Source organism: Cibotium barometz, chromosome 12 (assembly GCF_041138505.1).
Source record: "Cibotium barometz isolate CiBa-2024 chromosome 12, ASM4113850v1, whole genome shotgun sequence".
Classification (NCBI taxonomy): domain Eukaryota; kingdom Viridiplantae; phylum Streptophyta; class Polypodiopsida; order Cyatheales; family Cibotiaceae; genus Cibotium; species Cibotium barometz.
Genome location: NC_141057.1, coordinates 29,245,867 through 29,267,490, shown reverse-complemented (window position 1 = coordinate 29,267,490; position 21,624 = coordinate 29,245,867). Strand labels below are relative to the sequence as shown.

The 21,624-nt window shown below is 37.1% G+C and overlaps 1 protein-coding gene across 2 annotated transcripts; it reads right to left on the bottom strand.

Moving 5' to 3' along the window:
- Positions 1-13,527: 13,527 nt before the first annotated feature.
- Positions 13,528-21,329, bottom strand: LOC147633263 (beta-glucosidase 12-like). 2 transcript variants are annotated; one of them, XM_086806288.1, is made up of 13 exons: positions 21,183-21,329; positions 20,882-20,948; positions 20,734-20,792; positions 19,866-19,941; positions 19,456-19,527; positions 19,073-19,160; positions 18,696-18,948; positions 18,283-18,398; positions 17,876-18,096; positions 16,211-16,242; positions 14,349-14,454; positions 14,133-14,241; positions 13,528-14,014 (listed from the first exon to the last, which is right to left on the bottom strand). In XM_086806288.1, exons 1-13 carry the CDS (start codon positions 21,315-21,317, stop codon positions 13,840-13,842), a joined length of 1,509 nt encoding a protein of 502 aa, XP_086662414.1. In that variant the 5' UTR covers positions 21,318-21,329; the 3' UTR covers positions 13,528-13,839. The 2 variants fall into 2 exon arrangements, with proteins under 2 accessions (XP_086662414.1, XP_086662415.1); XM_086806289.1 differs by lacking the exon at positions 19,456-19,527.
- Between the last annotated feature and the right edge of the window lie 295 nt (positions 21,330-21,624).

Sequence of the window (21,624 nt, the reverse complement as noted above, 5' to 3'; positions counted from 1 at the left end):
TCTTTTTAGGGAGAAAGGAAGAGAAAGTGTTTTTGGGGGCTCAATAGAGGAATAGGAAGGAGAAAGAGAGTAGTGAGAGTAGAACTAAAGGGAAGGGGAAGCAGAAAAAGAAGTATTAACAATTTGGTGGGTTAGTTGATTGAGGTTGAGGAAAGTTAGGTATCCGATTGTATCAACAGAGGGTCAAAGGATAGCTACAAGGCTACTATGTGTCCTAAGCTAGGTGTTTTGATGAGTGATTTGGATGCTGTAGAGGCCCAAGTCTTTTTGCACTTCCCATGTTTTGGTGCCCCCATTGAGGATCAGAGAGTTCTTTTATAGAGCTTTGATTAATAGTTTGGAGACCACTTGAAGATCATATCAAGACCTATGGCATGCGTAGGGTACGAGTTATTCAAAGGATAGAAAAGTGAAGATGTAGATCAATTTCTAAGGAGAATTGGTAGCACTTAGCAACAACAAGGATGATGACACTTACAAATTAAGAATGATGGGATTGCTTTTGGAAGGAGAAGGCAAAAAATGGTACGAAGATGTGGCTACACTCGTAACCAACTTCCAAGTTTTATTCTTCTCTATGGCATCCAGTTCCACTTGCATGGCTTTCCTCCAAGTATCCTATGCCCAGTCCTCAAAGCCATCCATAGATGATTTACTTTTTATAGATCTAAATTTGGAAAGGGACAGGAAAGGCAAGAACAAAATGGATCAGGGGGCTGAGAACCAATGGGATTTTGTACGACAAATTCCAGTGACAAAGGTCTTTCAGGATGACCCGCTTCAAGAGGTTTATAAGGACTCTTTAGAAGGAAATTATGCCACAACTAGATTGCCAGAGCTAGATCTTCCTCTAGCACTTGTGGCGGTAGTCGAGAAGCTTGCAGGATACAAGAACCGAATCATTGATAAATGGACCAATGAATACAAAACCTTAGATTGGAAGGAGATTCGTGAGCTCACGTGGAGAGGACAACCATTATTCATGGAAGTGTTCTCAACTAATATAGCTAAACCAGGAGAGACAGCCTTTCTTGGAGAAACTGTTGCTCCTCCCCTACAAGAGTTCACTACTAGAGAGGGACCCTCAACATCAAAGTGGACCACTACAAGTAGCCCAACTCTAGCACCAAGATATTATCCTACACCAAAAGTGTGACCACATATCACACCACAACAATGTTTCTCTCACTATGACAATCGGAGGGTAGGGGAGCCAACTCGGCCTCCCATAAATGCACCTCCTGAAATGCGGGTAACAGGATCTTTGGAGAGGGTTGGTGAGGCAGGTAATAGGGGACCCACACCAATTCGGGATGCATATGGACCACCTTACCAAAGAGAGGAACCATTGGTAGTGAGAGGCCGTAGGCCTGATGATGAGTATTCAAGACGAGTAAGGCCATCAACTCTTCAAAAATTGGTAAAGAAGTACGAAGGGTCGGGAGATCCATATGACCATGTAGCAGCATTTAGGCAAGCAGTTCGAGCTGAGCAAGCCTGACAAGCATACGCAAATTGAAGGATTTGGGCTCACTCTTGAGGGAAAGGCCCTTGCTTGGTTTCAGGAACTAGAGGCTTTAGACAAATCTTCTTTACGAGTTTTGGAAGAGAGATTCATTGCTGCTTTTTCCTTGATGGGGATTCAGTATGACATAGTAGCAAACATCTACTCTTTCAAGCAAGGCAAGACTGAGAGTGTTAGAGACTGTGTAAATAGGATGAAGCAGTACATTAATCGTTGCCCAGAAGATGAGAAGCCCACCCAGAGTCCACCCAACACTATATTCGTGAGTTTGGGAATTTCCCAACTCCCATTTTTTGAAGCTAAAAAGGTGGGACCTGGATAACATGCCTAGAAGTTTTTCAAAACCATATCATGTGACCTATTATTGGAAAGCGCTTGGAAAATGGAATCTAGTGAGCTATAGAGCGCTCAATTTAGAGTAACGATGTTCAAGTTATGATTAATCCAAAGATTTGACCACATGTCCCAAACTTATGGGAAATTCCCATATTCCCCAATATGGTGTTACCCAGAGTCGATTAATTTCTCTCTTCTTAAAAGGACTCAAAAATTCAACACTGCACACACATCTCTATGCAAAGAAGCATACAAATTTCAATGAGTGTTGCCATGATGCTATGGATTTCACAGATAACTTCAAATTCCAAGATGGTACTGGCCCTGAGGTGCAACCTAGAGATTAGTGGGGTGATGACCAAAGTTCAGGGTCTAGCGCACTAGTAAATCTAGACCACATAGCTAACCTAGTACTAAGGAGATTGGGACAAACCTATCGCCCACCCATGCAGCCACAACAACAGCAGCAGCAAATGAGGGGTGTACTACCTACAGGTCCTCATCTTTGTGGAGCATGTGGCGGTAACCATAAAACCGAAGAATGTAATACCTTTTCTCCTCTAGTCACAAACCAACCCACAAAGAAGTGGTGCCAGGCCTGTGCTTGGAATTTTACCCACACCACACAGGAATGTACTCGCATTGCAAGAATGAGACAAGAGCGTGAGCAGCAAAGGGTGCAGTGGCTCCACAAATGCATCAATAGTATACTAATTTTGAACGTAAGCCACCGATACCACAAGAGCAAGCACGACCTGTACTTGGAGCTCAACCTCCTGCTCCTGGGACTGCTCCTGTGAGGTTTGTTGACTACGACAATTCAAATATGTGTAGAGACTTGGTAAACCCAAGCATCATATTCATCCAAGGAAAATCTCTTTGAAAGTCCCGCATATCCAAGCCAAGCACTAGAGCCTCAACCGGGGGAACAAAATTCTTTGATGTTGCTAGGCGGCTATCAACCTAGGACTCCAGGCCCCTCAGGTCAATGGCAGCAAAGGAAAGTAGAAGCCAAACTAATGGGCCCCTGTTATGAGTGCGGAGAACCCCATTGGGCTCGTGATTGTCCACATCGCCCAAGGCAAGCAGCTCGATCCAATACAACAGTACCACAGTTTCCACCAATTGAAAGATATTGTCTAGGGTGTTGTGTAGAACACTTTCCAAAGGATTGTTTGCTAAAACCACATGAGGAAGGCACCTCTCAACCAAAGGTCTCACTCAACTTTGTAGAGGCAGTTCCATCGCCACCTTCATCAGAGAATGAGGATGTCGTGCCACTTAGAGTCATGACTAGATCACAGACACGAAATGCCGAAATGCAAACTGATGAGACACCTCGAACTAGGGATGCAAAGGCAAATCTAGTGGACAAGACCCTACATTCCAATAGAAAAAGGACCACTAGGAGGAAAAAGAACCGCAACAAGCAAACTAAGAGTGCATCCACTAGTTCTCAAGAAGTCTCTAAACAAAACATGAAGGATCAAGCTTTTACATCCCAAGAAGTGCATGAGGAGCATCAACCTCAACTTGGGCCTAGTGCTAAACAAGATGAGGCTAGTACAACCGAGGATAGTTCAGGGGGTTCTATTTTTGTGGATAAGGTGAACGAGACTCTAGATGCCATCATTGATGCTCATAGAAGTCGCATTGCAGCTTTATCTGAGCTACCCAAGAAGCTTCAAGAATACCCGAACCCTCGTGTGAGGAGAAGATCAATCTAGCTGTACATCAGCAACTCATTAGGGAAGCTCAATCAATACTTGAGGGCCCACCTTTACCTACCCCTCGGGGCCCCACCCCTCTTAAGCCAACGTTAGAAACCATACCAGAAGTGTCATCAAGTTGGGAAATGAAAAGTGAGCTGATCTCACAAGCTCATAGCGAGAAGTCTGCACCAATTGACACCCCATTGAAAGAAGGCATTCTGCCACCACCTAGTCTTGCCTTCCCATGCAATGATGAAGTTATTGATGCTAACGAGGACATGGCAAATGAGATGTGGGTAGCAGTTCATGAGAAAGTTAATGAGAATATGTCCTCTATTATTTCACCTCCATTCTCTGAAGTGGATTTTACCAGGGGCACAGAAAACAACTTTAGACGCCCAAGCATCCAGGAGGAAGTTCAAACAATTGTTTCTCCTAGAAGTAAGCATAAAATGAAAACCTTGTACCATCTTATTTGGTAGAATATGAGAACTGTTCTCAAACCTTCACGATACCCTCCATGCATAGAAAGTTGACAAGGGAGATGGATATGGGTATCGTGCAAGCTATTTTGTCAGCACCAGTGGCTTGTACCTTACCTTTGCTTGATTTGATAAAGCTTTGACTAGAGTTGTGGAATGATATTGCCACATGTTTGTCAGAGCAGGTATTGCTACAAAAGGGTCACCATCAATGTACTATACACCCTGAGACAAAGCATGTTATGCCAGTTCCTATCAACAAAGTAGGAAAATTTTGTGAGGACGATCAGGGAAATGCTACCCTCCCATTAGAAGTGCAAAAAATAGCTTCAACTGCAATACTTGATAGTGGTGCAGGAGTGGGCATTGTGACAAGGTCCATTTGGGAAAAGTGGGGCAAACCACCTATTAGGAGTACAAGGATGTGCTTGCAGCTAGCAGATGGAAGCTTAGAACATCCCATTGGGCTACTAGAGAACATATTGGTCACCACATGTGGGATTGAATATGAGCACACATTTACAGTAGTGGATTTTGAAAAGCATCCAAACTATGAAGTGATATTGGGTAGACCATTCATGCGACAATTTCAAAGGATTCAAGATTGGGGATACAATTATTTGTACCTCCGACATGATTCTGTCATCACAAGGGTCAACCTAAAGAATCACTCATATCGTGATGTAACGCGGTCTCCAATAGATGAGTTTGATTCTGCTTCATCTAAGGGCTCAAGAGTTACATTGTCAGATGGGCGAGAAGATCTGTGGATGTGTGGAGCCTCATGTAAGGATTTCAACACTGAAAGACTTAAGGGTAATCGAAGTGTATCAGATGAGGCATACATTCCACAACCCTTCCCTGAGCACTTAATTGATCCCCTAGAATGGAGTCATGTTCTTGCAACATTATCAACATGTGCTTTACCTAAGCCAATTCAATTTTGTAACTCAGATGGATATGACATTATTCCTATACGAATGGTACAACCACGTGACGTTCTAGATGATTTGTACTATGGGGTTGCATCCACAGCACTGCATGTAGATGGATGCAGTGCTGTGGATTTAACACTCGAATTTGCTAATGATGCTGATAAGGAAGATGGATGGGACTCTGATTTTGATGAGATGATGTGATAATCCCCGAGGAAGAGTTAGGAAAGGCACACCTACTCTTGAGAGGAAGGAAGGTTCAAATAGAGATCCCTCTCGAAGCCGACCCAAACATAAATGCTGTAAGAGCCATAAGAGAATCCGTAAACAAGATGAGAAGGAACGACGTGAGAGAATACAAAAAGAAAACGAGGAGTTTAAGAATGAACACTCTCGACCACCACCTCACTTCTCAAGAAAGAATGGATATCTATACTATGTCTAAGCACAAGATAGTATCAAAGACCAAGTAAAACGATCAGATGGATTCCAACCAGAAGAAAACCTATAATTTGTTAGCAAAAATCACAAAAAAACAAAGAGACCAAAACAAAAACTCAAGTCTCAAACCGATTCAAAAGAGAGTGTCGGAAGTGCAATGATAACGGTACAGCAGTTAATGAGTCATGTATTCAAGGAGTACCTTAGGCTATTTCTTGAGATCTTCATGGATGATTTATGTGTTCACTCACAAGAGCGTGATGATCATATAGAACACCTCAAACTTGTGTTTCAAAAGTGTCAAGTTTATCGTATATGCTTGAATCCTGACAAGTGCAAATTCATGGTAAGACAAGGGAAAATTTTGGGCCATATTGTTTCTCGCAATGGGATTTCAACAGATATGGATAAAATTGATGTCACTGTCTCATTACCTCGGCCTATCAACGCTAAAGGGGTGCAAATATTCATGGGACATTGTGGTTATTATCATCGATTCATCTACATGTACGTTGTCCTAGCCAGACCATTATATGCTCTTCTTGTAAAGTTTAATTGGACTGATGAGTGTGAGGAATCCTTTGAAAAGTTGAAGCAAGCATTAGTGTCACCCATCTTACGGGCACCAGATTGGAACCAAATCTTTCATGTCCATATTGATGCTTCAAACTTTGCAATTGGATGTATTTTGGCTCAATCGAGAGAACATAATAAGGATTTCCCAACTCATATGCTAGTCGACAGTTGAACAATGCTAAGAAGAATTATACCACAACAGAAAGAGAAGGTTTGTCCATGATATATGCAGTGAAAAAGTTTCGCCATTACCTTTTGGCAAACAAATTTATATTTTTTATGGACCATCAAGCACTGCTATATTTGGTGAATAAGCCTTGTGCAACTGGAAGGATTGTGAGGTGGTTTGTCATCCTTCTTGAGTTTGATTTTGAAGTGGCAGTCCGAAAAGGAACAACTCATCTTAGGGCAGATCATTTGTCTCGAATCACCTCTGGAGAAGCTCCTGTGGGTGTGGATGATGATATGTTAGATTCAACACTTTTCCTTGTAGAGACAGCTCCTAAATGGTCTGAACCCATCTTAGAAATTTTGACGAGTGGGCAGATACAACTAGCCGGTCCTAATGTAGACCTATGGCGACCATTCAAGTTAATCTTAGGGAGATTATATCGTCAGGGTAATGATGTAGTGTTGCGGCTTATACCTAACCCTGGCCAATATGAGGAGATCTTGGAATGGGCACATGAGGGTATTGGTGGAATCCATGCATCAGCTACTACTTGTGTGCGACGTATAACTCAGGATGGGAAATGGTGGCCTACCGGATGCTAAAAATATTGTTGGTAACTGTGCTTCATGTCAAATTCAATAACCAATTCATAATGTCACGTTATTCCAAATTTCAACTACACCAAGTTGGAGTAAGTATATTGTGGACTATCTTGAGCATGGTCATACTGATCGAACAATTCCTAAATATCGAAAGCATTCTATTGAAGTTGAAGCGGCCAACTATATGCTGATAGAGGGCGAACTCTACAAGAGGGGCAAGGATGGCAACTTATGCATGTGTGTATGTGAAGCTCACTACTTGAAAATCTTGACTCATGCACATGCAGGTGTTTGGGGTGGACACTTTTCGGGCAATACCACAGCTAAGTTGATTAGGTGGTCTGGGCTTTGGTGGCCAACCTTACAAATGGATGCCGAAAGGCGGCGACCAAGGCAGACCGGCAGTCCTCGAAGGCGATCGGTGAGCGATCGTTGGCGCGCCGTTGGCGAGCGCGCGAGAATTCTCCCTTACTTGAGTGGCACAAGGGGGAGGCTTCACCATCCAAGGAGTGGGGTTTTGAACCCACAACCTCAAGCTCCAAGGCAAGTGTGCTAGCCACTTCACCTTTTCACTTGTGTTGTTCTTCTCTTCAAAAGAGCTCTACTTATTCTTTCAAGGGAGGACACAAACTACAAGGAAAGTGACACAAACTACAAGGAAAGTGACCTTTTCACCTTCAACTTTCCTTCTTTCAATTTGTGAGAGGAGTTTTCTATGCTCCAAGTTTGGAAGTTTTTGGTGGACGGATCTTCAACGACATGCTACATGCAACACACTTTTGTGCATGCATGTGTTGATTGACGACTCAAGTGGTGATTTCTTCTCGATTTCCGTGCATGCAAGAGGAATTCTTCTACGATGCTTCAATTGGAGTTCGCTTTTGAAGGTAATCCGTTCTCTATTTCTAAGCACGTGCATACCATGGCCTCAGCGGAACCGTCTCATGTTCACTTCGATTTTGAGAATGATATGCATGATGTTAGTGAGGCACACCCTTTGGGTGGTGGTGTGGGTGATAACGACAGGCCGTTACGCCTGATCGGGATGACAACATGACTGATGCCGAAGGGGGTGCGAGTCCAATAGATGATTATGGTTTGGTAGACACGTTAGAGTTTGGGCATCTCACTTCAAGGGTAGCTGCACTTGAGCGCACTATAACAAATGTCAATACCAATCTCACAAGCATGAGCACGCTTTTTACTGAATTTATGGCACATTTTGCAAGTGGATCGGCGGCAAGTGGAGGACCTATTCCGATAGTTATGCCTCCTCTTGTTCCAAATCCTACAGTCGAATCTATTGCACCCTCTGCAATGCAGGAAGGGGCTGTTGAAAAACGTGAAGCCGCCTGTGTTTAAGGGAGAGGAGCGCGATCGTAACAAGGATGCAGTCCATACATTTTTATGCGCCACTTTAAAGTTGACTTCTTTGCTCGGCCAATTTCTGGAATGTGTTCGAAATCCCATAAGGACATGAGATCTTAATAGCACCTTTGTCTAAAGGCTTTAGTTATGTAATGTGCTTTCCTTTTGATTTCCTAGGATCAAAGGAAAACTTTGTATTCATACAGTTAAAAAATCATTTTTCTCTCTCTAAGTTATTACTCTCTCTACAAAATTGAATTATATTAGAAGAATTTATCCATACAAGTTGAGGGGTCAGAGAAGGATCTTACATGCTCCCCCATAATAGAAATTGAGATACCCTCATCTCACAAATAGAGGATAATCCCTTAGTATTTCTTCTTCTTTTTCCTAGATGGCATCCTCTACTGGGGAAAAATCTTGACTTTAAAAGGTATTCTCTTAGGATTTTGTTCCTAAGAGTCTTTTCGCAAACATCAAGAACTATTTTGGGTTGCAATTTCAACTATCCTTCAATTGGAGAGATAAGTTGGTCATGTTTTAAAAAGTGATTAAGATTGGGGACATAGCAATTTAGTAAGTTGACATGGAATACATTATGGACCTTCAAATGGGAGGAAAAGCAACAACTCATATTCTTGGTCCCCTAATTTTACAGTGAGATGACATAGGGTCCACAATATTTGGGAGACATCTTCTTATACTTTCATAAGGAAATGGAACTCCTCTTAGGTCATACATGAAGGAAGATCCTATCCTCTTTCCATATCCTCTTATACTTTCCTAAGGAAATGGAACTCATCTTAGGTCGTACATGAAGGAAGATCCTATCCTCTTTCAATAAATTCTTGGTTATAACTTTTTCGATCTACAAATTGCTTTTGTCTATCCTGGGCTACTATGATATCTTTTTTAATGACTTACATTTGGTGGTATATTTTGTCTAACATTTTCTTTCACACCTTCACCTTGATAATTAGGTTCGACCATGCCAATGGTATAAGGCAATCATATCAATAGAGAGTAACTTAAATGGGCTTATCCCAATGCTCTAATGATACAAAGCATTGAAGTGTAGGTAACTCATCCACTTCTTGGGTTCTTTCCCACAACAGAAATGAGGTGTATCACTTTGTTTACCCTAAGAAATCCCCCTATGGAAAAGCCACTTACATCAGTGACTACATTAAAAGGTTAAATGATGAACTCTAGCAACTTAAGAAAATGGCTTTTTAGTTTTTGAAAAGCACTCTGACATTTGGGGATCCATTGAAAAGGAGAATTCTTCTTTAATATGGCAGTTAAAGGAGAAGTTATCTGGGCATAACAAGGTATGAAGATTCTATACCATCTTATCAGCCCCAAAAATCCTTTGTTCCTTTAGAGGTTTGGGTTATGGATCATTTTACACATTTTTATAGGGTTAGCATAGATCCTTTCTTTTGAGACAACAAATCCAAGTACTCCACTCTATATGTTAAAAAGGGTTAGCATAGATCCTTTCTTTTGAGACAACAAATCCAAGTACTCCACTCTATATGTTAAAAAGGTGCACTTGCTTCTTTTAGGGAAAAAAGCTTATATTTTTGTAGGATTTCCATAACTTTTGGTATATACATCTTCAAATCACATGCATTCTTTGAGCATACTAGGATGTCATCAAAAAAAACTAATACATAGTTATCCAGTTGTTCTTTGAAGACTTCTTGCATGGGACAGTTGGAAGTGGTAGGGCTAGGAGGGTTCACCTAAAAATATGTAAGTATACCATGTGAGTTCAAATGAAGGGGTTTTTTTATTCAAAATTTTAAGGTAAATTTATAGAAATAAATTTACACAAGGGGTTTTTTTATTTGATTTTGAAAAAAAACCCATAAATCCATAAAGAAAAAGGGGTCATTTTATTCGTGAGAAAATTACAAGGGGTTTTTAAAATACCCATTGAACACATGTAATACATAGGATTTCTTAGTAGTGCACCCTTTGAGTGGTAGGGGCATTCATCACCCAAATGGCATTGCCGTGATTTCCTACTTCTTGATCCTGATTTGGTAGTATCTAGACTTTAAGTCAATCTTTTTGAAGATCTAGACACCATAATAAAGCCATTCTAAGAGTTCATCATGCGATACTTATTCTTGATTGTTAGTTAGTTAAGACTTGTATAGTGAATACATAGTTTGAGTGAGAAGAGGTGCTCCCAATGGTGATACATTCAGATGAGCAAATCCTTGGCCAATATTGTCACAGTAGAAACACTTTATCTTTGATTTAATTTTCTTCTTAGAAATCAGTGAGATTACCAAAGTGCTTATCCTTGATTTTGTTTGCATTTGTGCAGAATGTAGCATCACCTCACCACCATTTGTGGTTGTAAAATGCATCTTTTCCTCCACCAACATTGCACTCAACTCTTCAAATTAGCAGGTTCCAAACTTATCTGTTTAGTGATGTCACCAAGGGTAAAACTTTGATGCACCTACGTGCCAATTCTTCAATGGTCTTGGTGATCATGATCCCCACTATGGTCATTTGGTCTTATAAATTTCTTATGCCATGGTATACATTGTTGAACTCCTAGAATATAAATCTTCACATCCAACTTTCCATAATTAGACTATGGTGGAGGGTGGTCACAGGAGGAGCGACTGCTTAATTTGTAGGTTTGGGTCATGTCTCTAAATCTTCCTTTAAATAAAAATTACAAAAACAAGATTTGCCTAGAGCCTCTAGGCTCTGATACCATGTAAGAAAACACAATAGTGGAAGACGAATCTTCACAATACAAGGCACTAAATTCAACATCTAAGTGGAGAGTAAACAATATTAATGGTTGTTGCAAATTTTAATTATAAACTAATGGATATCCATCCACGTGTGTGCTCTAGGTAAGGAGATTTGATGAAAATCTAAATAGACTCTATATGGAGGTGTTACAAGGTTTTTTATAGATAATGAGCTCAATGACAAATAAAGCCTTCCAAACTAGTCTATATATAGTGCCCAAGGTTGGCATGGGTATATATTGGCCATGTTGGCCAACCCACAACTTGGTCCAAAAAGACTAAGTGATGACCATCACATTAGACTATAACAAAGTCTCGTTAAGGACTTACTATATCTCCCACTACGCTCACATAGCTCGCACAAGCATGCACCTTACTTAGAGTGCCAAGTCCACATACACCATCTCCTAACCATTTGGCCACACTTATTGGTGGCCACCATCCAACGCCTAAACTGATAAATTTTACTCCTCATTATGGAGGGTCTTACAAAATAGAGCACATTCATCACTCACAGTAAACAACATGAGGCTAGAGCATTGAGTAATTATTTTACAACAACAACTTTGGTTAGTATATATGAAAGTTGCGGTTTATGTGAAAATCACCAAAAAAAAAATTGAAAATTTTTTATTATGTGGCGACGATATTAGAATAGCTGCTGACCCAAAAACATCATAAATTTTACATCTTAAAAACTTATGATAGAAAGAACCATGGTTTAGGGCTAAGAAATGAATATGCTAAATGTGGCTTGCCTACAAATTTTAAAATCACATGAAGTATTTTGCAAAGCTTCTCTTAAGAAATGTAGTTGACTAGACAATATTCTATGCATATTTCCTTAGGAAGAACTTCAGTGCATTGAACATGATCTTGTGCAGGGTGTCCCTTCATGGAATGTCATATCTTCTTACAACTTAAAGAAGGAGTTCCATACTAAAAATGGGAGGGAGGGGGTTGTTGAAAAGAATAATCTTCAAATGTAGTATTCTTGTAGGAAAATGATTAGGCCTATGTCGCTGCATGCACAGACTTTAGCAAACATTTATTAAGAAAGAGATACAATCATTTATTATCACTTGGAATACTATGCTATCCAGTATGCATATTTTCTTAGGAAGCACTACAGTGTATTGAACATGATCTTGTGGAGGGTTTCCCTTCATTGAATGTCAAATCTTCTTAGAACTTAAAGAAAGAGTTCCATATTAAAAAGGGTTGGGGGAATTGCGAAAAGGAATAATCTCCAAATGTAGATGATTAGTCCTATGTCATTGCATGAAGAGGCTTAACTAGAAAAATTTGATTAAGGAAGAGATATAATCATTTATTATCACTTGGAATACTATGCTAGTCACACTGAAACATGGAGACTTCCCTAGATTTATAGAACTTCGGTGGCTCTTCTTGATCATCTTTGTATTGTTTTTCTTGCACAAGAGGGCCCTATGTAGTTCAATGCATTGCAAGTCACTATTTTGGAACACCAAACTTTGTTGACTTGTTAAGTCGGGTTGAGAAGTTACATATCACTACATAGAATGCAACTCTTAACAAGCTTTAAGTTCAAGGTGTATTCTTCTGTAATATGGTGGTTTCAATTTTTGGTGTGCATGTGGCAAATGAGCATTCATTGTTCAGGATAGACAAACATTTTTTGTCAACATTCGATAATGTACAATATTGTGGTTTGGATTGAGCCATCAAAGTTTAATATAATCAAGAGGGAAGCTGGGGCTTGATAAGGTATCTAAGGGGTGCCTAACTTTTAAGAGGAGGGGATCTATCTCCATAAGAGAGAACCTAGAATTTGACAAGGGTATCTAATTTTTAAGATGAGGGGATCTATGTCTCTAGGATGGCATCTAGAATTTGAGATCAACATATATTAGAGCTCTTATAGTAGCTTAGTGGAGAAGTTGCGGCATCTTGATGAGACAAAATAAAGTGGGCCTGAAATAAAATGGGCATAGCAACTAATACGTGCTGCTTTGGGCCTCAATATAGAAGTAGTTATATGGTTCCTTTGACTAGATGTAGCAATTTGTTTTTATATTGATGTATGAATAATTGAGGGAGAATCCCTTGCCTTGATATGCTATTCTTTTATGTTATAATTGGTTAATATTTTCTTCAAGTATTGATGTATGTATAATTCCTTGCCTAGATGATGCATAGTTGTTTCTTTATGTTGTTTTTGTTAGACTTTTGGTTAATCTCCTCTTCAAAAAATTTATTTTTTATGCATATACTTTCTACAGATTATTTTTAACATTGCTTTTCATTAACAATTATGCATGTTTTTTTAAGATATCTAAAGGTATATTGAGTCCTTCTTTATTCTAATGGTTTTCTTTGATTTTGGTGATACATGCAATATTTCTAATGTGCTAGTGCTTTTATCTATTGGTGTGTTTGCATGAAACCTATTTGTTTTAAGTGTACACATTATTTCTATTAAACATATCTGTTGTATGTGTATCCATTTTCATCTATGAAAACATGGTGTGGGGAGGTGTAATAGAACAACAAACATAATATTTATACTATTATATGACTTATACAATCACCATGGAGATCATTCTCTCATCTTAATGACTAATTCACCGTTTAAAATATCAAGCAGTTAATAAGATATACCACCATCATACATTTTTGTTCTTTAATAGCTTTTTGAACCACCTAGTTGATTCTTTTGGGAGCCTCTGAAGGGCATAAACTCCTTCCCTATACTATTATATGACTTATACAATCACCACAAGTTTTCTAGAGTATTTACACAAATGACTACTATATGAATTATACAATCACCATGGAGATCATTATCTCATCTTAATGTGACTAAGTCTAACTTTAAATACCCTATAGAATCTCAAGTACTTTTAATAAGATACACCACCATCATACATTTTTCTTTTTTAATATCTTTTTGAACCACCCAACTGATTCTTTTGGGTACCTCTGAAGGGTGGTGTAATCTACAAAATGTAGACCAAACCGAACATCATACCCAGATGTCCATTCAAAATTATCGAGAAGAGACCATGCAAAGAAGCCTCTCACATCAACTCCTTCCCTAAGGCAATAAATAGAAAATTTTGATAAACTTTGATTTTTAAAAAAATATAAGCATAAACCTTGATAATTTATTTTAAAACTATAAGTATATTTTTTTAAAATTATGTATAACTTACTTTATAGCCAATGCTAGATATGTGAGATGGTCACGGTAGAAGTTTATTCTTGTAGGGTCTTTTAATGCTTCATTTAGAGGTAGAGATGCATTACTCTTTTCATCCACACCTATGATCCGCTCCCCCCCCACACACACACACACAACAACGAAAAGGTTACAAAATATAAGAAGAATGAAAGATCTCAAATAGACCAAGACCAAATTAGCAACATACCATTTTCTGTTATAAATATTGGAGGAATCGTGTTGTAGGTTTTCTTAATGTACTTTAAAAGATCGTGAATCCCTCTTGGATAAATATAGAGCCACTCTGATGCAGCCTACAAAACAAGGGAAAATCTTATAATTTTTACAAAACATGATTGAATCGTAAGATAACCTTTTTAAATATTTCTAACAAGCTAACATTTTTAACACTAGTTTGGTAATAGGACATAAAAGTTTCCATGGACCTCATTAATGATAAACTTTATGGAATTATCTGGAACACATGGATAGTGAAAATCAAATGTTCCCTTTTTTCATATCATCAGGTACATGGTGAAGAAAAATTGGGATTTTTTGGGATCACGTTGGTTATTTCTAGGCTTTTCAATTTTATAAGAATTCAGAGGCTCAATTACAGTAATGTAGAGATATTTGGGCTATATTTGGATCAAATTCTTTAATTAGCAAATTTCTCATTGATTTCTAAATTTTTTGGACGTGCATTGATTCACAAACATATCTATGGTGTATTACAATCCATCTTAGACTTTAAAAATAAGTAAAATTCCAAAATTTAGATCTTAATCAAAATTTCAAGATATTTTGAAATTAAATATTAACTTTGAGGATTTTTAACCGAATCAAACAATTATATACTAGAACCAAACCTTGTACATGTGTTCTGTATAATGTTATGCTTTGATGGTGCATTTTGTGAGAGCTAATCATATATACACCTATCCTTTTAGGCACTTTGATTTAGATGAAAGTTTACAAATTTTGAACCATATTCATTAAGTATAGAATAAAAGACTCCTTCACGCATTTATGGTGCATTTTGTGAGAGCCAATCATATATACACCTATCCTTTTAGGCACTTTGATTTAGATGAAAGTTTAAAAATTTTGAACCATATTCATTAAGTATAGAATAAGAGACCCCTTCATGCATTTTTAGACATCTCATAAAGCTTGAAGTGGAATATGTAGTCATCTTATATAATAATAAACACTATTTGAATCATAAGTTTATCACTAGAAGGTCCAAATATAAGTAAGGGTTCATCTACGTTGTTTTGTTATCAATGCAATTTTGAAAGTTGAGACCATCACCTTGTTATTTAACTAAATTGAAATGTTTAGATATGAATTCTTGACGGATTACTTTAGTGAAGACATTGATTTATTAGTATAACTAAAGTAAAACACCATATATGCTCACACTATTATCATATTTTGGGTGTCAAAGACTCAATAATGGAAAAGACATTCTATGAAGGAAACTTAATTGAATTAATATTAATGCAATAACTTTTTTGTCATGAAAAATCTATATCTCATCCCTTAAATACTATGTAAGTTTTAGGAGAAATTTATAATCAGTTGAGATCATTTGTTTCTTGCATGTAGGAACCTACTTTATAAATTCCTAACCTCTTTGGATTATAATTATGGATATATTTCCTTTTGTGGTGATTTGTCAATTATATTTAAGATTATTTTTAGCATTTTAATAAAATTTTAAGGTTGCCACATTCATGCACACATGCCCTAGAAGAGAAATGCTAAAATATCACTCCCATTCACAAGATATGATTTTTTTACCAAACCCCTAAAATGACATATTTATGTCCTGCTTTTGCTAAGCTACCAAACTATTGTTAAATAGTTCTTACAAGCTAACCATTTTAAATAATTCTTACAAGGATTGTTGAATTTGAAGAGCTAGCATTTCATAATTCTTACAAGGATTGTTGAATTTGAAGAGCTAGCATTTCATAATTCTCTTACAAGCTAACGTTTTTAAATTCATGGACCAAATATTTTGTTTTTAAAATCCTTCTAATAAATTAATTGAAAAATAAATACCTGTTGCCCAATCAAAACTCCATTGCGTTCACCTATTCAATGTTTAAAAGACACATAAGAAAAAACGAGAATGCCAACTCAAACACGAAACTTTGATAGTATGTTTCTATAATTTTAGGAGTAACTAAGAAATCCCTTACGAGAAAGAAGACAATGCAAACTTAACATGAAACTTTTGTAGTTTCTTTACTCTATAGTTTTAAGAGTAACCAAGAAAACCTCTTATGAGGAAGAAATCAAGTGGAATACTTGGCTCTTTCTCCTTTTCTTATGCTCTTTACTCTACAATTTTAGGAGCATGTGAGAAACTCCTTATATTGACACGGGGAAGAAGTAAAGTGGTATCACATGGTTCTCTCTCCTTTTTTCGTGCTACATTGTAAAGTAAGGATAATTATTTGTAAATAATTCCCTTGGAAGAACACATTTGTTTTTTTGCTATTTAGACTAAAGGTTAAGAAATATTATTATAGTGTTTAAGATATTTACATAAAGACAATCCAAAGTCACATGATAAAGATATTAACCTTCATTTATAAAGTTATTTTAAATATATTCTCTCAACATAAGAAACCTTTTAAAACATCATGAAAGATCTTAATCTCAATCATAAATTATTTCAACGATATTTAAATCTCAACCTAAGACACCTTAAAAAATTTACGGATGAATATTCCATATTCATTCGTAAATGTAGTATTTTTCAACCTCATGTGTGGCTTGTTGATTAATAGGTTCCATATGCACTAAGACTGGATCCTTGTGCCTTATGTTAATATTAGAGTATTTGTTCCCCACAACCTCATCCCATATTGCATGATGACCTCACCTTTTCAACTCTAAGGTAAAGTTATATCATGTCTTTGGAATACTCAACTATATTCCACAATAAGGACCCTTCTAGAAAAGAAGAAACATTTTTTTGTCTATGTCCCCAATAAAATGTGAAACTTTGTAAGGTTTGAGTAAAACCAAAAATAATAAGGTAAGGTCTGATTGGAAAATGTAAAAAAATGTTTTTTCTCTATTTTCCACCCTCATATTTTTGCTATGGGCAATGGATGTGCTCTAATTTGTGACACCCTCTATATGCGGAGTAGCTATTGTGGTGAGCACCTGGGCACCACCCAATAGTTCCTAGGTTGGACACTCGTTGGTGGCTAAATGTGGCCAGCTAGTTAGGAGATGGCTTGTGTTGTCTTTGCACTCTGGCAAGGAGGATGCATGATTGGGCACGTTACATGACTAGTACTGCATTTATGAGCACAAGACATAAAAAACCAAGGACACACTATTCTCAAGTTTCATGTCCTACTGCTAAGTCCCTGGGAGACCTTGTTATAGTCTAATATTGTCCCAATCGGATGATATCACTGGAATTGTAGCATGAGGTTATAAATCAAGTTATAAACTTAGAAGCTACATGTGTATGAATGGAGAAAACGTAAAACACACAACCACTTTGGAAACTAATTAACTTGATTATTACAAAACAGCTTTAAGAACTAAAGTTATATATTTAGAAGTTATATATGTATAAATGGAGGACCATAAAAACACACAACCACTTTGGAAACCAATTAACTTAACAACTTTAAGAACTAAAATAATTTAAATAGATTTAATGAGTATTTGAAAAAAAAAGGGTCTTGGAGTGCTCATCACCTGTTGTATTTGTCATACTGTCTTGAAAAAAACTAGTTTCATTAGTATTGGGGTAAGAATGAACACTACTGACATAGTTTGTGGTGTAATAGTTAAGACCAAGAAAATCCAATGAGTTACGAAGCTTTTTCTTTTGTTGTGTTGTGAAAGTTGGTAGGCGATCACCCACAAGCTCACGCATAATAGTGGGATAATATCCATATAATAATGGACTTATATACCTGGAAATGAAACATAACAAGTTACACTCATAGTTGCGAATTCCTAAAATAAAAAAGAGAGTAGTATGTACCATTGAATTGTAAATGATACATTGAAATCATTTCCAATAACAAGAGTAACATATACCATCCGTTAAAGATAACATAGGGTAAAAAAACAATACAAGACAAAAAAGTAACACATACCATCCAAATGTAAAATCGAGTAATCTACTGACAGCTTTTACATCTTCACTAGAGTTACTATAGGGGATGTACCAATTGGCAACTGTTGTTAGACCAATTTTTCCATTTTGTTGTCTCTGCCACAATAATTTTGACAAAAATAGTTATTCTATATTTGTAAAACATGAGGACCACATACAATTATTATGCAAAAACTATGTCTAACTATTGTTTGAACAAATTATCTCTTTACATGCACATGCACACACACACACACACAAAAACATTGTGTGTGCGCGTGCGCGTGCACGTGTGTGTGTACATGGATGCTTGTCACATAATTAAATAAATATAAGGGCAATCTGTATTCACGATTTTCAAAGTCTAGCTTTAAGATATCAAAGACAAAATATGCAAGGTTAGAGGATACTAACTTGGAATTTTTTTCGATATATATCAACTGTGGTTGAATGGGATAACAATACATTATGAGCCACAATATATGGCTCTATCATTGAATTCCCTTTTGTACAATTTCCAACCCAAGTTGAGCACCTTTGTGGTGGAAATGTTCCACTATTATAGCCATTCAAAATAAAAGTTGTGGGCTCATTGAAGGTTATCCAATGCTTGACCCGATCCCCAAAGTTTTGGAAGCATGTCTCTGCATAGTTTGAAAAATCCTCCCTAGAAGTTTTATATCATGAAGCTTATCATTTAGCAATATCAAAATCTCTTTAAATTAAAAAAATGAAAATTTATGTTAAAGGAGAAAAAGTTTTGGCATGTATTGGAATGAGAGATATCTTACACAATATTTGGACTAAGCCACCCTCCATAAGAATCCTCAAGTTTTTGTGGCAAATCCCAATGGTATAAAGTCACATATGGTTGAATACCTAATCAAGGTTGAAAGGTTGGTTGGTAATTTTTGTCAACACAAAATCAATGAAATAATATTGCCTAATTGTAATAACCTTAAACATGTTTGTTAGTTTTTGGAATGCTTGATCAATTTGAGAAGGTTGGTTGTAATTCTATCAACACAAAATCAATCAAATCCTATTACCTAGTTGGTTGGTTGTAATTTTAGAAGGTTGGCTATAATTTTATCAACACAAAATCAATCAAATCCTATTACCTAGTTGTAATAACCTTGTTACTTTTAAGAAAACCTTGGAATGCATAGACTACCTTTTGCAAGAAGACCATTGATAAGGTTGTTATAGTATGCAATTCCAACCTCATTGACTTGACCATTTCCCGCTGTAAGCACACATGAAAACTTACATTTGAAAATATTTCAATTCCATTGTTTTTTAGATTTGATTATATGTCTGGTTATGTTGAAAGGTATTGTGTTACTCCCAATGAGCATTTGTGCAAAGCAGTGTATGTAGAGGCACTTTGTTATAATCAAAATAAAGGGTATCATTTTAAACAAAGAAGTCTCTTAAGTAGAAAAAATGTATACTTAAAGAGATCCTTAGGCAAAGGTAATGAATCTCAAAGTAATTTTTAAGCTAAAGAACTTTGAAAGATAAAATGTACACGAACAAATGTATAACAATTACATTAATTCTAACATAAATCATTATGAATACCAGGATATAAACGCGACCATGATATAGAGAAGCGATAAGCATCCATTCCCATCGTAGACATGAGTAATATATCCTCCTATGAACATGGCATGGCAGGAGTGATTTGACATGGCATGGCCACACATTAAAATTAAAAAAAATTAGCATGCTTAACTAAAGCATATTGTACTTTAGAGTGCTTTAATCTCATTAATCTTAGAGTATAAAAGCAAAAGTTTTTTGTTTAAGTTAAGAGTGTTGCTTGTAAGTGCAAAATATTGATATGAACAAATTAGATCCATGTAGAAGAAGTAATTAGTCCTACAAAGATAAGCTTTTTTATAAAAATGTGTTGTTATTATAACAGTGCAAAAATGAGATTACATCTTAAAGTTAATGGAGATTTGAGGTGATAGAGGGTACAAAAGTTAGGGAAACAGATCAAGGCACATGTCTTGAGCCCTTGTCTCTCTAGCTTTCATATGGCATGGGCCATGGAGGAGCACGCTCCACCTTATAAACCAAGAAGAATATGATACTGCATATATGCATGCATCCATTTGCATTTAATCACACATGTGCACACGCATGCATCCGAGGATAACTTTATGTAATAAATATACGATTGTTTGAGGATAACTTTATGTATAAATACACTGTGTATGTGTGCATGTGCATACATGCACACATAGACACACAACAATAGTGTCTTTATACATAAAGTTGTCCTTAAATGGAAGTAGAAGCGGGGAGATTGGTGGGTTTGCATTATTTTTTGAGAACTAAATAAAAGAATTTAAAAAAAACGTGAAATAGTTAGTAGAATTAAGCAAATGCACTACGAGGTCTAAAGCAGAGGCTTTAGTAGGATGGTTCAAACTTTTGACACCTTGTAGCGGTGATATTCATCGTCGGCGACATTCCCGTTGGCGTTGCCGAGTACGTTTCCTGCTCACGCTCATCATACACATGCCGATTAGATTTCTAAATCATACTCTGACAAAGCATATACAGGGCTTTAATTGTCACAGACCAACCTTTCACCCGTGAAAATGTGTCCCATATGCTAGGCCCTCGTCCACCTTCGTTTGCTGCGCCCTCATACTGCACCAAAATAAACAGGGAGAGGACGCTTTATCAATGCTTATAATTAATAAGAAGGCCTCGAGATGTTTGTAATCTCGGCAATTCATTGTTTTTTGCTATTGAATTAATTCGCAATTTAATACCTCATTAAGCTTTATAATGATCCCAATCTGCTTAACCAGCTAGTGTAACACTTCTGACCCTAACTACAGCTTAGAAATTGATAGTAATGAATATAAATGAGAGTCGAACCTGATATGCAGAAGATGCAGTGCCAAAAACAAAGCCTTCGGGGAAGTCTGCCCTGCTCAATTGCTGATCGTTAGCAGATGCAAATGCGATGTTTGTAACCAGAGCACTAATAATATAGCAAATAATGGACGCCATTGTCCAGGCAAGACAACGGGCACGCATTTAAATAGAGCGCAGAAGGGGGATAAGGCAGTAGTACATGCATGCTAATTTTTCAAAAGATTTAATATTAAAAACCACATGAACGATAATTTAATCATATAAAACTTTCAACGCGGCTATTTCAACTCTATCGCCTTCACCATGGTGGCGTTCTCAATGCACCTTCCCTTTTCGCATCATTTTCTTGTCGTTGTAAAGGCTAACTTCTCTCTATGTTTTTCCTTCTTGGGTGTAAAGGAAACGGACGTGGATTTGATCCTATGAGTGATACTCATGGCTA

Coding starts and splice junctions, on each gene's coding strand:
- LOC147633263 (XM_086806288.1), bottom strand. CDS start 21,317: ATGGCGTCCATTATTTGCTATATTATTAGTGCTCTGGTTACAAACATC. Junction 19,528..19,865: donor ATGGTCGCGTTTATATCCTG/GTATTCATAATG, acceptor GTGTGCTTACAG/CGGGAAATGGTCAAGTCAAT. Junction 14,015..14,132: donor TATCTAGCATTGGCTATAAA/GTAAGTTATACA, acceptor TTATTGCCTTAG/GGAAGGAGTTGATGTGAGAG.